Genomic DNA, 17399 nt, shown 5'->3' on the forward strand with positions numbered 1-17399 from the left:
ACATTTTCTTAATGTGCATCCCAAAGTATCTCTGTACCAACATCCCAACATTTTCTAACGTACATCCCAACATTTTCTTAACCTACATCCCAAAGTATCTCACCAACTGGAATACGGTCTACTATTCATTTATTTCTCTTGTTTGGGATATATGTAAACCTGTCAATGGATACGATCTCGATCCGAATCCAGTCCAATTAGTCGGATATGGATTGAGCAAAAAATCCGATAACCTGATAATGATCCGAATCTGTTAATCCGTTAACTTAACAAATCGAATATGGATCTGGGTTGATCCAATCTGTTAATAATCCAATCCAACTAAAATAATATATAATTATATTTACATTTTATATTATTATATATATATATATATATATATATTTCAAATATTAGATTTGTGTAAATGTAAATTATGTAATGAAAAACCTTAATTAAAATGTTATATTTACAATACTACTACGTGTCCTCATCCACATAGGATCACTCCCCTAATATCAAACCATTGAAGACGTGAGAACTGCATAGACTGCACACTGTAAGTCTATAACGTGCTTCTAGTTCCAAATAGAAACGAAGGTGAAGAAGAGTCATCATCTATTGACGCACGATGGGAAAGGAGGAAGTTCTGATTCTTTTCTTCTCCTTCTATTACAAGCACAATGGGGAATGGGGAATGGGAAATGAATGTGTAAGTCTATTTTTTATTTTATTTTCTCTATTACAAACCCTAATTTTTCATCTTTCAAAAGTAAAAGTTGTTTCAGAATTTTCTTATTTTCTCCTTTTATCTCTCTCTTTTTCACGTTTATGGAGATTCTGATTCTTTGTTACAGAACCCATTTCAGTCTATCTTTTCTACCCGAATTTTGAATCCATTTATGAATCATATTTTTAGTAGCAAAAATCATTTATTCTAGATTTGGTATCTAATTTATTTTAATGTAAATCAATTTTGTGTGATTTGTGTTTATATAAATGCAAAAAGTAAAGTTTCTAATCGATAGGACATCCGATAAAATGAGTATTGGACATGGATCGACTAAAGACGAATCCGTCGGATTATCGGATCGGATCGAATCACTCAGTTTGCTTATCGGATTCAGATTGGATCGACCATGATCGAGTCCGAATCCGATCCGTTGACTAGTCTAAATATATGTTAGGAAAATGTTGGGACGTTAGCTTTGCATCACAACATTTTCCTAATGTACGTATATCCTAACTTTCTCCTTATCAGCATCCCAACATTAATTCCTAATGTACATCCCAAAATATCCTCACCTGTTGGAACATATTTACTATCCCAATATTTTTCTAACCTACATCGTAACATTTTCCTAACATATATACCAAAGTATCTCAAATTTATTGATGTTGTAAGCTGCATCACTATTTACTGTCAGTAAACTTGTGTTGTGTAAATCATGAAGCTCGGAAGAGCTCTGATTTTGCTTTAGATTGATTAGTACACTCTAGCTATAATCACTCTTCTTTAAAGTTTGTGTAAAGATAAATTGTAGAGAGAGAAAAAGAGAGTTAGAAGTTGATCTCATTTTGATTTGGTCCGTATGTACCTGTATGCAAAAGTCTTATTTTTTTAATTTTTAACATTTACTATTTTAACTCATTGGAAGAGACCGGCTCTCCTATAGCACAGGAGAGGATTTTGTTCCATATTTTAGAGCCAAATTCCTAATTAAACAACTACAGTTATGGTTGCTATTATGTATTAGGATCTCGGAACTATTGGTTTGGTCAATTACTAATTGACACATAAATAAAAAATTGAAAAAAATTATCGTAAAGTTGATAAATTTGAAAGTATAGATAATTTTAAATTTTAAAATTTATATCTACCAAAAAAAAAAATATTAAAAAATTGTGCAAGAACAACAACTTTATAATGTTGAATGTGATTTGTGAAGCAACTAGCAAGAAAACATTTTAAAATTGAAATTGATTGCCTCGGATGAGTGAAGTCTCCGGATGAAGTGAATATATATGTATTATTTTTCAGGATAAATTTATAAAAATAAAATAAAATAATATTTAATCCTGGCCATGAGGATATATTTTTCTATTGCATGGTCTACTTTATAATTAGTTCTTCACAATTAATAATAATAAGAAATCTTATTATCGCAAGTTGAGTTCATACTATTAGTTTCAACGAGTGCCAAATGAAAATGGTTCTAGGGCAAGATTACATGGATACCAAGAACAGAGAAACATACCCTATTTTACAACAACTGTGTAACCAAATTTTTTTTGAGTACTTAAATTTTTAATCTTTTATTTTGGTAGATGAAAAAGTATGACTCAACAACAATAAGTCATATCTTATTTTTAAATAATAATTTTACATTTTAGTTGAGAGAATGTTCATCATTTTAAGTTTAACGAACTCAGTTGAGTCTAAATTTAATAATTGCTAATATACCGTTAAAAAAACATGAAGTGTTTGAGATCTCTACGAGAACTTTGAAATCCGTTAGAGAAATAATGTCTTCCGACTTTAATTGCCGATTCTTCCTCCGATTATAATGTGGTTGGATCCCGTTGGAGCTCTTAAAAAAATTATCGTAAACATCTTTTTCTCTTCGACTCATTTCCAATCACGTTATATTTGGAGAAGTAGTCGACAATTGAAGTTAGAAGATTTATCATTTTTCAATCCGTTATTGATTGAGTCAGAACAATGGGTCATAAAATTTTAAGCGCCCAATATATATATATATATATTCTGCAGCATTTGGAATTTTTTTTTTTTTTTTTTTGGAACTGAAATTGACATCATACCACAATTCACATTAATTGAAGGTACAAAGTGCAGCTGCTCCCCACATTACTACGGTGTGTGTTTCTGAAATCAGATTTTTCCAAACAAGTGACTTTTTATCCATTGTTAATTTATTATTAAATCATCCTCTTTATTAAGATGCAATTGAAGGTAAATTTATTTTTAAAAATAAATTTACTTATAAAAATAGTTAATAATTTAAAATTTTAAACTACTTGGTTTTGATACGCATCAAAATGGTATTTGGGATGATTAAAGTTGATGTTACTCGTTTTAAGACCATTATAAATTGATATATACATTTGATCTACTAGCGGAAGAGTCTGGAATTTGTATGATGACGTGTGAAATGACATTTTAAAATACCAAACCACAATTTTGGTTTCTTTGGTCCCCAACCAGACACTTTGTGCAAAAGGTCAATGCAAAAATAATAATAATAAAAAATCTCCATATTTCAAGTGGATATGGTTGATTCAACACCCAACCGTCACTCTCTAAAGTTATTACTATCAATTTATCAACGTAACAACATATGTGTCTGTGCATGTATGTATATACTATATCTCTCTCAATATATATATATATATATATACCCACAAGGGCGGCAAGTCATGTATATCACCAACTTCTGTGGGTCAACTGAAGATGCAAAGACACGTCAGTCAAGTGTTGTTGAGGAATTATTTTCAAGGTCAGAAAAAGTAATGAAACATTTAAAATTATATGGAATTTTGAAATTAGTTAATAACCACTTTGGTATGGGTCGTATGCCATAAGTTCAGATTTTCTTTATCAGTTGGGAAGAGATAATGGAGTGTTAAGAAAATGTGTTTGTGTCAACCTAAATCAAATTCCATTTTCTTACCAGCTAGGCAGCTATTCATCATTCATTTCATATCACAAATGCCCTAAAAAAAAAAATCTATTAGATTTATTTTCATATTGTTTATTATGATTTGCTTATCCTATATAATTGTCATCAATTTTAATTACCTTGTATAGATTTCACCAACCTTCTCCCAATAATAAGATTATTAATAAAATGAAATTATTTTTGTTGTGACACTCAAGATGTGTCATAAATGATAGATATTAACGCCTAACATGGTTGTTAATTAATCAAATCGATTCCCATAAATGATAGGCCTTATTGGCGCACATTAGAATTGCGCAACCCCTAACATGATTGTTAATCAAATTTCTTTACAGCTACTCACCATTCATTTCTTATTGTATTACAAAATCTATTATATTTATTATTGTAGTCTGGTTTATTATGATGCAATATTCTTTCTTTAACTTTAATTACCTTGTATAACTCTCACCAACCTTCTCCCATGAATCAAATTCCTCTTCCTCTAGAGCTAGGCAAGCTACTCCTTATAAATTTCTTGCGTGTACGTACTAAAAAAATCTATTAGATTTATCCTTAATATGGTTTATTATGTTAATTAAAATACGATCCTAATGTAATATTCTACCACACCAATCCTTTCCTATATAAATAGGACTCTATTATTTGTATAATTATTCATTTGTGTAAAATGACATAGGAGTACTACTAAAGGCTTGGCCTTTTCTCATCTCTTCTGGTAAAAGTTTTCACATGCACACAGTCCCCACCCATACAGTGTTGTTTTGACAAGTGAAAATGTCGTTTTTCTTTTGGATTGTATATTCTTTCAACATCATCATATGAACTGATAGTGAATCATCATGACTATATATACACGTACACACACACACACACACACAGCTTATGCAACAAGATGACTATATATATACATATATAGCTTATGCAACGAGGTTTTGGCCCTACAGCTTATGGTGCCATTGAATGATACAAGGAGGAGACAGACGTACTTGGGAGCAAGAGAGCCAAGTTAAAACCAAATTCATTCCCTTCTCAATTATTCACATCCCCCAACTCACAAAATCATTCCTAAAGTAGTATTTCACTTCTCTCTTGGTAGCACCAATAGCTTCAACAAAACCAATGGCTTTCTTCTCATCTTCTTCGTCCTTCGTTCATCCTCAACTAAGGCCTATTGTAGCCAAGATGTCTCTCCTTGACACTATATTGTTCTATGTAAGTTAGCCCTCTCTCTCTCTATATATATATAATATGTGTGCGTGGGGTTGATATATCTTATAATTGTAATAAATTTTAATTCAAATTCAATAACACTTTTCCTTTTTTGTTTTTTCTTTATTGGTGTATTATGTTTGTATTATAATTAAGATGAATTAGTATAATTGTATGTCTTCTTTGGTATATAGATTGATATATAATTGATCTATAATTCTACATATTCATATACAATTATTGATATATACATACCTATACAAGAAAATGATATTTGCATTTGATGTATAAAAGTTCTTCACACGCCATTACATACTTGTCATTTCCTTTTTATGACAATTCATGAGACTGGAGTGCAAAAGACTATTTTTGGAGTTAAATAAATTCTCTCTTTGTAAAAATATATAATTGAGTATGTTACATGTGTCAAGTTATATAATTGTATGAATAAATGTATTTTTTTTTTATAAATAGTTGATTTTGTTCTCTTAATTATGGTTTAAATTGTCACTACCCAAATATGTTTTGTGATTGTAGATCATACACATAGTGGATAAGTTTGAGGTATGGCATAGGCTACCAGTACTTTTGGGGCTGGCTTACTTGGGAATTAGAAGACACTTGCACCAAAGGTATAATCTCTTGCATGTTGGAAGGATCGACGGCCAGAAATATGACACCGACGAGTTCTCTTATCGGACGGCTGACGGCTCATGCAATCATCCCATGGATAATTTGATAGGCAGTCAAGGAACTTTTTTCGGTCGCAACATGCCTCCATCTACTTCACCTTATGGGGTAAGAATCGCCAAGTATCTCTCAATAAATTACCAGAGGTTTATTCTAATTACACACGGGTGCATTATTTGAAAAATTAAAACCCAAATTATGATTTGAAATTGAATTGGGTGTCACCAACCCGAACCGAATTATAACTCTAATTTTTATATATCTATAATTTTAACTATATTATATATATTTGAAAATTATGATCAACATTTTATTTCAATTTACTTTTCTTTAAATCTTAATTTATTAGATATAGCAATTTTGAGAATTAATATCCCCATTTTTTTTATACTTAAATTTCCAGATGTTTACATTCACATTTTTAATTTTGTAGTTGCTGGAGCCTCATCCAACAGTTGTAGCCACAAAGCTCTTGGAAAGGAAACATTTCATAGATAATGGAAAGCAATTCAACATGATCGCATGCTCATGGATACAATTCATGATTCATGACTGGATTGATCATATGGAGGACACCCAACAGGTATTCGTCAAGATGTTCCTTTTTTATTTATAGATAAAAATACTCACACGTACACCTTCCACAAATACTCACTACGGGGTTCGAACTCTCAGTACTCCTTTCGAGAGAGTAAGATTATATCGTAAGTTATATAAAGTGGAAGTTAGGGTGGGAGCGTGAAAGTTGCAAAATTTAAATCACTAAAAATGAGAATTCGAGTAAGAGCCCACGCGAAAAGAAAGACTTGTGTGACTTAGATTATAACGGGACAATGAGCGGGTGGTAGGTATTAACCAAAATGTTGTTTTACCATAAGTAGCTCTTCTGCAAGTAAAATGCAGCACAATGGAATTGATGAATCCTTCACACCTTGCCTTAAAAACTAACTATATACGAAAACGTAACAGTGTGATCAAGATGTTCTAGCAGACATTGAGAAAAATCCCAAAGGAATTCCCAAGAACCCATAACACAAGGTATTGAATTTCGTTTTGATGGTTTTGTACAGAGAAAAGTACGAAATCGATAAGAATATTGAAAATTTCAATATCAATTGGCTCAAATATAGAGTGATATGGATGGATATATAATTATATATGTATATATTGTGTTATCAAGTGCTAGAGAAGTGATTCTTTATTGATTCTATTAATAGGTGGAGATTAAGGCTCCTGCTGAAGTTGCAGATGGGTGTCCATTGAAGTCATTCAAGTTCTTCAAGAGCAAACAAGTTCCCATAGGCACACCCAATCTGAAGTCCGGTTTTCTGAATTCACGGACCCCATGGTGGTGAGTGTGTAACAAATATTAGATTTCTGCTCTAAGAATTAGTTTAGCTCTATTAAATGTGTTGTGAACTTGTGATAATGATTTAGCCATATATAACCTGCTTGAGAAATGATATATAAGATAGATAGTAGCAAGAATAAAAAGAAATTAAATTGCTTTACATTTATCATATGAAACAAACATGAATTTTGTGTAAGCATTATAATAAACACAACCGTACGATGATTCTTCATGTCTGCCTTCTTCATTCTAAGTATCATTAATTTTTGGTATCTGACTTGAGTAGGGATGGGAGTGTAATCTATGGCAACAACGAGGAGGGTATGGGAAGGGTGAGGACATTTAAAGACGGGAAGTTAAAGATCTCATGGGACGGACTTCTTGAACATGATGAGGAAGGGATTCCTATCTCTGGTGATGTCCGGAATTGTTGGGCAGGCTTCTCACTCTTGCAAGCCTTATTTGTCAAAGAACACAATGCTGTTTGCGATATGCTTAAGGTTCGTAATTTTTCTTGATTCTTTTTCAATCTTATGTGCAGTTGGTAGTCACTAAATGCTTTGAAATTTCAATCATTAATCAAGTTTCTCTCTATGCACTCAAAAGTGTCTCAGATACAATGCTTGCAGTATGCCAAAGTTCAAATTTTAGCATTTTGTTGTTTTAGCAGATTTTTATAACCACATGCTACTATTTTTTATTTCGTGTGCAAGCAATGTTTTTTTGTGTAAAAGAACAACAGCATCTTTGTTTAGTTGATGGTTTAGTGGATTTTTACTTATTTTTAGGAACGTTACACTGATCTTGAGGATGAGAAGCTGTATCAACATGCAAGATTGGTGACGTCGGCAGTCATTGCTAAAATACATACCATTGATTGGACGGTTGAACTCCTAAAAACTGATACTCTTTTGGCGGGAATGAGGATCAACTGGTAAGACTATCATGAAATCTTGAAGAAAACAGAATTTCTTAACAAAGAGAGACAAATGCTCGGCCAAAGAATTAAAAGTGCATACAAGGGCTGAAAATCATTTTGGAATTGGAATAATCAAACTAAATGCAATAGCTGTTGGTTAGAATTTATTCGAAGAAAATATTGATCAATTATGTTTGCTGCAGGTATGGCTTTCTGGGGAAGAAATTCAAGGATTTATTTGGACATATATGTGGACCAATATTGAATGGATTGGTTGGTCTTAAGAGGCCGAGAGATCATGGAATTCCCTATTCCTTGACTGAAGAGTTTGTAAGCGTTTACAGAATGCACACGCTTCTACCTGATAAACTCATCCTAAGGGACATCAAGTCAACTTCAGAAGAAATGTGCCCGCCAATTCAAGAAGAGTAATTATCTTCCTCTCGGTTTCTCTTCTATTTAATTTGCAGATGCATGTGTGAATGATTAAACCATACAGGAAAAATAGCAATTTGCTAGGCTACATACCTTCTAGTAAAAATAAAAAATAAAATTAAACAAAAAACAGACACAAGTTGCAAGGAAGCATAAACAGAAGAGGCACCGATGGCAATGATAATGGTGATGATGGTAGGGGCAGTGGTGTCATTGTTGCATTAATGGTGGTATTTGTGGCAATGGAGATGGAGATATCAGTGAAGAAACGGTGTTCATGACATGGAGGTGGAGGAAGCAATGCAATTGGTGCAGGTAGCAATCACTGGCACGCATTGTGGTGGTTAATGAGATGATGGATGTCATTGTCTGGTAAGAACCAATGGAGTTAACATTAGAATTGGTGGCTGGATGGTGATACCGGTGATATAGAGATTAAGCGGAGTACTTACATTTAAAGCAATAGTTAGTCTTCATCTAAAATGCACATTCTTTGCCTTCTGATTCTTTCCCTTTCAGAAGATGGCAAAAAATGTACTACTGAGATTTTGACCTTGTATATGTCTAATTCCTTAGCATATATGATGATTACAGAGTGTCTATGAAGCAAATGGTGGGGAAAGAAGGAGAGAGAAGACTGTCAAAAATTGGAATGGAGAAAATGCTGGTGTCAATGGGTCATCAAGCATGTGGAGCTGTCACATTATGGAACTACCCATCATGGATGAGGAACCTTGTTGCTCATGATATTAATGGAGAAGATAGACCAGATCTAGTTGATATGGCTGCCTTAGAAAGTAACTATCTTCAACCCCTTTTTTAAATTTTTAATTTTTTGCAACATTTTCCCTTAATCTCTCATCTTTGGATTAGTTATAAGAGAACTGGTTGATCAGTTTACAGAGACAGAGAGAGAAGAGTCGCGCGCTTCAATGAGTTCAGAAGGAACTTACTGATGATTCCTATTAGTAAGTGGGAAGATTTAACAGATGATGAAAACGTGGTTGAAGCACTCCGTGATGTTTATGGCGAAGATGTTGAGAAGTTAGATATTCTAGTAGGTCTACATGCAGAGAAAAAGATCAAAGGCTTCGCCATCAGTGAGACCGCTTTCTTTATCTTTCTGCTCATTGCCTCAAGGTATGGTAATGCATTGATTACTAATTGAACCAATTGTTTCTCTTGCCTGATGACATGCATGGATTCGATTTTCGTATCCTATTTTCAAGTTCCTTATTCTTCTACATTTGGTGATCATGTCCAGGAGGCTAGAAGCTGATCGTTTCTTCACAACCAATTTCAATGCCCGAACCTACACACAAGAAGGCCTAGATTGGGTTAACAAGACAGAAAACTTAAAAGATGTGATTGATCGGCATTTCCCCGAAATGACAAGGAAATGGATGAGATGTTCGAGCGCGTTCTCAGTGTGGGATTCAGTGCCAACTGCATCAAACTACATACCCCTTTATTTGCGGCCAGCGCCATGATATGCTTTGTTCTGATGAGTATAGCAAGTCTAGTCTACTACAATTTTGCCATCAGCTACATGAACTACTTGCAGGAAGTTGAAATCAATCTTTACACAAACTCTATGCATCTTTCAATCAAAATGTACTGTTTGTAAATGATAGACCAATGTGAATCTGGAAGGAGTATTTTGAAATAATGATGCAGTGAATCTTTAAGGAGTTTTTTGAAATAATGATGCAGTGAATCTGTAAGGAGTTTTTTGAAATAATGATGCAGTGAATCTGTAAGGAGTTTTTTGAAATAATGATGCAGTGAATCTGTAAGGAGTTTTTTTAAACTCTGTTTATGTGTTGTGTGAGTTGTGCAAAATTTCTTAGATTTATCCTCTCCATTCCGATTTCCGATCCTTTGATGTTATTAAAGCTCGTTTCCAATTCTATATATGTGAGTGTATATATATTGCGTTTATATGTGAGTATATATAAATATAATGCATTTATATTCCATTCCCATCTTTCAATTTGTCTTTATACTCTCACACTCACAAATGTGTACATATATTGCAAACTGTAAAAGACCAGCAGCCACAAATTAATGGGTTAAGTTATTTTTTTTTTGGTTAAAGTTAGTGCGTCACTGCACAAGGTTGCAATTGCAGAGTAAAAAAAACTGTTACTATTAAGAATGTATGTATATATAAGAATCAAGTCATTGACTAGAGCTACTCACTGCATAACACTGATTGTTTTATAATTAACTAAACCCTAACTAAGAATATATATAGTATATGCCTAAAAACCTATTAACATAATGAAGAAAGTGTGGCCGCCTAATGCTTGCTCTGGCGAAGTCCTTCCTTGAACCAATAGGCAGACATCTTGGGGTACCTATTGAGGGTTGTGTAATCGACATACACAATGCCAAATCTTGAAGTGTAGCCTGATAACCATTCGAAGTTGTCAAGCAATGACCACGCAAAGTATCCGATCACATTTGCTCCATCATCAACTGCCTTCCTCAGAGCAGTCAAATAGCCCTTGTAGTAATTGACCCTTGTGGTGTCGAACAAACCCATAGGCAGGGTCACATTACCAGGATCATCCATTCCTGCAAATCATATGTGGATGGAAAAAAACAAAAAAAAAAAAACTTAGACCTCTTAAGGCTCTTATATTCTTGTCTATCAAATGATCTGCAGAAAGATCATATGCCAGATTGTATGAGATTTAAAATGTGAAACAGGTTAGAAAATACATACCGTTTTCAGCCAAAATAATAGCAGGATTTTCATAATTTTCTTTGATGTACATCACTGCTTTGAACAGACCCCAAGGTACATTGTACAGCCAATAAGAATGTGCCTGCAGATATTCAATTAAAAATATAAAACTCCATTTATCATTAATAATTGAATAAAAAAGATCAATAAAATCTCTTATAGAAACTTGATCTGAACTTGGACATAGAGATCAATGTATGACGTGACTAAAATTACCTTTGGACCAATTTGCACTCCATCACGTTCATCTGCGAAGTCCAAGTTTAAAAACAGAGGTTAATATAATTAACATAGAAGGATATATGTTGCAAATGAAGACTCTTTTCCTGTCAAGAAGAGGAGAAATATATCTTACAAACAAATCCAACATTCCAGTCCTGTTGGTAGCCCAACTCTGTTGGTTTGGTTTGATTCTGTGGATTCTCCATATAATAAGTAGTATATTGGTTGATACCAACATAATCAAATGATCCCTTTACCATCTTAACCTCTTCAGCTGTGAACTTGGGCAGTCTATCTCCAACGATTTCTTGCATTATTCTCGGATACTCACCATATACAAGGGGATGAAAATACCTACTCAAAAAATTAACATTATTACAAAACCTTCAGAATATGAAAGAATTCTTCATGTTTAAAGATAGAATTCAGTGTCTTGAGAGAGTAAGTGTCTGGTTCTTACCAACCCACATGAAAATCTCTGGCTCTTTGAGCTGCATCAATGTCAGCCGTTGAATTTGTAAGAGGTTCATACCAGACAAAGTCCAAGAGAATGCCAATCCTTCCCTTCTGTTCTTGCTGTAATTATATGCATATACCAGTTAATATAAGCTCTCTTTTTAATCCATTGTGAGAAACAATTAAACTGAGGCCAGAGTGTTTGACAAAACAAAAAAACACAGGTGGCTTACTAGATACTTCTCGCGATATCTCTGAACTGCAGCTGCATGACTTAAGAGCAAATGATGAGTGACGGTGTATGGCTCAGTTGCAGAATCTCCAGCAGTGCAGTTTCCATATGATTTGGAGCATCTTCCGGGGGCATGGATGCCGTTGTCATACCCAAGTGCAGCCATACATCTTGGTTCATTAAATGTAAACCAGTTCTTCACTCTATCTCCAAATGTTTTGAAGCAAAAATCTGCATAATCTGCATAGTCCTTCCTATAGAGTTTGAATCATTTATCAAATTAATTTCAGCATAGGTAGAAACAAAAGATTAACACAAAAAATTCAAAAGTTCCATGTTGGAAATTATAGTCCAAAAGTATACATAGCAATTATTAATCAACATATATGTTGAAACTATATGGTATGTATGTTATTGCTTGTAATGATATACTTACACAGCTTGAGGGCTCAACCATCCCAGGTACCTATCCTGAAGTGCTTGAGGAAGATCATAGTGATGAAGATTGGCATAAGGTGTAATGCCTGCAACCAAAACATTTAAAGCAGTATTAATTAATGTCCACCAGGTTTTGGATTAATTTTGTCACCCTTTGTACATGTGTGTGCACTTTGTATAGCCCAGTTATCTATACAAGCAACTAATACCTCTTTCGAGCATGTAGTCGATCAACCTGTTGTAATAAGCAACTCCCTTTTCATTTACTTTCCCAGTTCCATCTACATTAAAACAAAACAATTGAATTACAGAGGATTTAGTATGTGTGTGTATATACAAACACAAAAAGAATAGTGATATATTCAAAGTACAGATGAAAATAATGTAGTTATATATATAGTTAATTACTTGGGAATATCCTGGACCATGAAATTGAGAAGCGGTAGGCATCGAAGTTGAGTTTTGCCAGGAGATCAATATCTTCCTGTCATCAGAGAAGAGAACATGTATAAATAATTTTTAAAAACAATATATTTTGCTAATATGGTATTACCTATACTATACTACATGCTTTTGTGGCAAGAACAACTGAATATATCTTTACCTTGTAACGATGATATTGGTCCACAGCAACATCTGCGGTATCATTATTGTCTATAGTTCCTGTGAATACATTATTATAATAAATTAAATTAAATTGAAAAGGAAAAAAAAAAAAAACTAACAGAAAAAGAAAAGAAAAAAAAAAAAAACAGTGGAAAAAAGACATAAGACAAGGAAGCAACTACATAAATACACACACACATACATACATACATATATATATATATATATATATATTACCAGGAATTTTAACGAAGGTATCCCAGATGCTGGGACCCCGGCCGTCCTTGTCCGCCATGCCTTCCACTTGATAAGCTGAAGTGGCCGTCCCGAACAAGAACCCCTTGGGAAACCTCTCTCTGAGCAGCCCTCTATTCCCGCCATGCCTGATTTTATATGCCCAGCAGCACTGAATAAGAAGAAGAGAAAACACAACTACTAGTAATGACTTCTTCATCTTCACAACTAGTTTGGTGTGTGTGAATCCAAGAGAGGGTCTCTATTTATAGACAACAAATTAGTAGTTATTGGACATGGATTTGGACACCTAATTTCAAGAGTCATGCATGTGTGGATGGACTTATATCTGAACTCCATTTGGTGTCTGTTATTGCAAAACGATATAAGCAATCTTATCCTATTTTACTTTTGTAATAGATATATAAATCTTCAAGTATATAGATATGACACAGTCGGGACTTGTCTTACTGTGCGGAAAATAGAGTCACGCCCAAATTGTACATCCCCATGGGCGAGACTTTCGGCTATATAGGAATTCTTATTACTATCGATCTCTTTATTTATTGCAATGGAAATGCAATAAGAAACATAAAAATGAATTCCAAGAAAACAGAAGTTTGAGCCAACTCAAGAATTCATCTTTATTACTAATACTAGATGGACAAGGAGATGAGAACATGTAATAGATGGACAAGGAGATGAGAACAGCAGCTTTAGTTGGCAAGGGCGTAAAATTATCAAACACTTGGTGTGCAAACTTGCACTCTGAACCAATATCTACCATGTTTGGCTCGAAAGGAATGCCAGTGTCTTTAAATATTCTACCTCTACCGCCTCCTCGATTCTGAAGGGAATCACTGATTGCGTTGCATCATCTGTCTTGCTCATATAGAGACTCTCCTTTGGCGCGAAGCATTGCAATCCAGGCCACTGTCTCATCTCTAACCGTTACAACAGTCGCTGTAATTGAGTTTGGGCCTCTTGGTGCCCTTGGGCTGTTTGCTTTAGCCCGTTGCTTTTTTTCTTTTTGGGCTCAGCCCACTCTTCGTAAATTCTCTTTTTTCCGCTGTAATATATAATGTAGTTTGTTTGACCTTCCAAATAAAAAAAATCAATGGGAAAATATGTGAGCACTTGCATTTTTATCATTTTTCTGGTTATTTTGATATTCATGCATTTTTATTTTATTGTCGGAAATTATGATTTAAGTTGCAAATGTGTTTAATTTAGTTAAATGTCATTTTTTTATTTCATAAAGGGCATTATAGACTTTTTGTTTTACAAATGGTATATATGGTATTTCATTATTTTATATAGGGCAAAGTAAACTTTTAGTAGGCACATGGCATAATTGGCATTTAGAAATAATGGAAGAACTTTTTGGTCATTTTTGCTTGGTCTTGCTTTTGACTAATTGTGAGCTTGACACATGGGGGTTCACATGGCCACATATTGTGTGTGTGTGTGATGACATATAGCATTACAATTGAATAGAATAGACACAAAACACAACATGCATAATGCCATTTTTCGTCCCTTTTGTTCTCCTTCATAGTAGTCTTCTTTACATGACATTTTGAAGCTTTAGTGTTGGAATTTTGAGAAGGGTTTGTTAATGAAAAGTGTAATTGATGTCTTGGGCTTCATTTTGGTAGCAAAGTTGCAATCATTTCTTCACTACTGGGATTTTATAATCTGATTTGAAAAGGGAACGGTTGGTTGAATTTCAAGAGGTGTTCTTCATCTTTTTGCAAAATTGGTAGCTTACTTTGGATTGCTTTAAATTGTTGGTAGCTGGGTTTTCAAGCTGCTAAAAGGTAGGATTGTCTAACCCTCAATTTCTTTGCCTTTAGTGAGTTAATTTCTTTCAAATTTTGAGTTGCAAAGTGTATACAAATAAAATTGAAATTCTGTGCTGCTGAAACTTAATTATATGCTACTGTTTTGCTCAAATTCATGTAAATTCGTAATTTATCTTTTAGAGATGATTTGATATTATGATAATATAGTTAATTAGCTTTCATTGAGATTTGGTTTCATTAAAATTGGTTGAGAAATAAATTTATTACGAAATTTTGAAGTTATAGTGTTCTTGCTGGAAATTCTGGGTTGGGGCAAATTTTGTCCGAGTCTCATCAAACCTGATTTAAATGGTAAGGGATTTTGGTGAAGTAAGATTTTATTTTGAAAATATAGTCTTTAAACTTTCAATGGGCTTTAGATTCACTTAATTTGGATGAGAATTGAATTTTTTATGATTTTTCAAAGTTGGAACCAACAGGTTGGAAATCAGTTTTCTGGGCAGAATTTATTTTGAAATTTTGGGTCAAAACTGTTCCAATTGGGAAGGGATTTTATTAAACTAAATTGACACTTTCAAAGTACATTATTTAAGCTTTCATTAGGCTTTGGAATCACTCAATTTGACATAGAATTGAAATTATTATGAATTTTCAAAGATGGAGGTAACAAGCTGTGTATGAATTGTTAATAACTAGTAGGAGTTGTTTTAACCCTCACACCCTTTGTTTCCTTGTGAACTAAATATTTTAAATTGAACCATTATATGACTTAAATTAGGCTTTCTTTACAAGTATGTTGTGTAATAAAAATCTGAAATTTTGTAACTTAGACAGAAATGATGTGTTATGTGTTTTAAATATGGAATTTGAGCTCTTAAAATGTTGGTGTTTATGTGTCTAAAACTGAAATTCTATTAATCACAATGGTTATATTGTTATTGTTTGACAAGTTGGAAATTATATATTTAGTTCACTTCAATTATGGGCTGTTTTGTTATAAGTTTGGTGTTGTATTAGTGTTCAAAAACTGAATGATACATTGTCCTTGAAACATGCTGCATGATAAATTTGCTGCCAAAGTGTGTCCATAGAATAGGATTTTGACGTGAGTAATGATATGGTATTATAATATTGTGAAGCATGTGACATTCATGCATATTATTGGGAAAGAATGAGAAAAAATGATTTGAAAGAAATGATATGGATTTTTGGAAATGAATTTTGAAAAGGATTTTGTGAAAAACCCGGTCTCCTAGGAGTTGCCTAGGGACCGTGGCGTTAGTGAGGCCTAGAGGGGATTAGGGAGATCGCCCTAGTGTGGTTGTGTTACTTGGCCCCAAATGACGCCATAGAGTTGCCATGGGTCAGGGATAATGACCAATCCTCTTCTCGTGCCGCTATGGAGTTGCCATGGGACGGGTTTACTAACGGTTTGGAAATGATAATGGAAATGGTTTTGAAAAAAATGGGAAGCGACATCGCATGACATTGCACCCATTGCATGGCATATCCATTCATGACTTGGTTTATAAATGTGATATTGTGGTTATTTTTCTCCCGGCATAGTGTAGGACCAGCTAAGGTATTGATTGGAAAAAATGTGGTAATTATGGAGTAATAGAGATGGATATTCTCAGTTCGTGTTTATGATTAGACATGAGTGGTTATCCTTTTGTCTAGGTACAGTAAATCATTAATACTAAAGGGTTCCTTAGGTATTAATAAAGGGGTAGTTTTTTCACGGTACAGGAGTTTACCTTTAGACTGATGGTTGTGCTAATTAGAAAGGTGATACTTTGTATAGAAGGTTGTATTAAGGGGAATGATTTTGACTCTGCTTATATGGCACTTTATACTATTCTGTGTTGACTGTTTTTGTGTGATAGCATGATTATGTGATGATTATTTTTCTCCTGACTAGCATGACTCCCTTTCTGATTCCTATTCTTTGTTTGGATTCATGGGGGTATTAAGGAGTGGTGGTTAGGCATTTCCTGCTGAGCTGTGGTTGCTCATTCCTATTATATATACATTTTTTTTCAGGTTATGGACAAGAGGTCGTAGAGGGATTTCCTCCACAGCCATGGATAGATGTTGGGTTCTATTTGGTTATTTATCTTTGTCTAAATGGGAAATGTATATTTTGAGACCAGTATGTATATTTGTAAATATGTTTTCCAAACAGATCGTGTTTAAATATTGTATTTAAATGATTATGGGATTTTACGTATGAAACCCACTTTCATATTTTGAGATAATGTGTGAATAGGGAACTTTATTTAAAATGATTTTGAATCAAGGGATTTTTCTATTATCAGCTATGGACATTAAAGTTTTATTATTTTTTTTTTTTTTTTTTTTGACATT

At 33.6% G+C, this 17399-nt stretch overlaps 2 protein-coding genes across 3 annotated transcripts; one reads left to right on the forward strand and one right to left on the reverse strand.

Annotated features, from left to right (window-relative positions):
* Positions 1–4585: 4585 nt before the first annotated feature.
* Positions 4586–10097, forward strand: LOC132282287 (alpha-dioxygenase 2). The gene is made up of 10 exons (XM_059783900.1): positions 4586–4895; positions 5430–5690; positions 6016–6165; positions 6800–6933; positions 7220–7433; positions 7722–7867; positions 8056–8280; positions 8882–9084; positions 9184–9427; positions 9552–10097. The coding sequence occupies exons 1-10, from the start codon at positions 4803–4805 to the stop codon at positions 9775–9777; spliced, it is 1896 nt and encodes a 631-aa protein (XP_059639883.1). The 5' UTR covers positions 4586–4802; the 3' UTR covers positions 9778–10097.
* Positions 10098–10419: 322 nt separating this feature from the next.
* On the reverse strand, positions 10420–14296 carry LOC132282288 (beta-glucosidase 44-like). 2 transcript variants are annotated; one of them, XM_059783902.1, is made up of 12 exons: positions 14056–14296; positions 13231–13399; positions 12992–13050; positions 12796–12871; positions 12597–12668; positions 12386–12473; positions 11951–12203; positions 11722–11837; positions 11395–11615; positions 11256–11287; positions 11019–11121; positions 10420–10867 (listed from the first exon to the last, which is right to left on the reverse strand). In XM_059783902.1, the coding sequence occupies exons 1-12, from the start codon at positions 14167–14169 to the stop codon at positions 10590–10592; spliced, it is 1581 nt and encodes a 526-aa protein (XP_059639885.1). In that variant the 5' UTR covers positions 14170–14296; the 3' UTR covers positions 10420–10589. The 2 variants fall into 2 exon arrangements, with proteins under 2 accessions (XP_059639885.1, XP_059639884.1); XM_059783901.1 differs by having other exon boundaries at positions 13231–13376; positions 14012–14296.
* Between the last annotated feature and the right edge of the window lie 3103 nt (positions 14297–17399).

This window comes from Cornus florida, unplaced genomic scaffold (assembly GCF_030987335.1).
Source record: "Cornus florida cultivar Cherokee Brave unplaced genomic scaffold, ASM3098733v1 CherokeeBrave_3.0.0_Hap2_Chr11, whole genome shotgun sequence".
Taxonomy (NCBI): Eukaryota; Viridiplantae; Streptophyta; class Magnoliopsida; order Cornales; family Cornaceae; genus Cornus; species Cornus florida.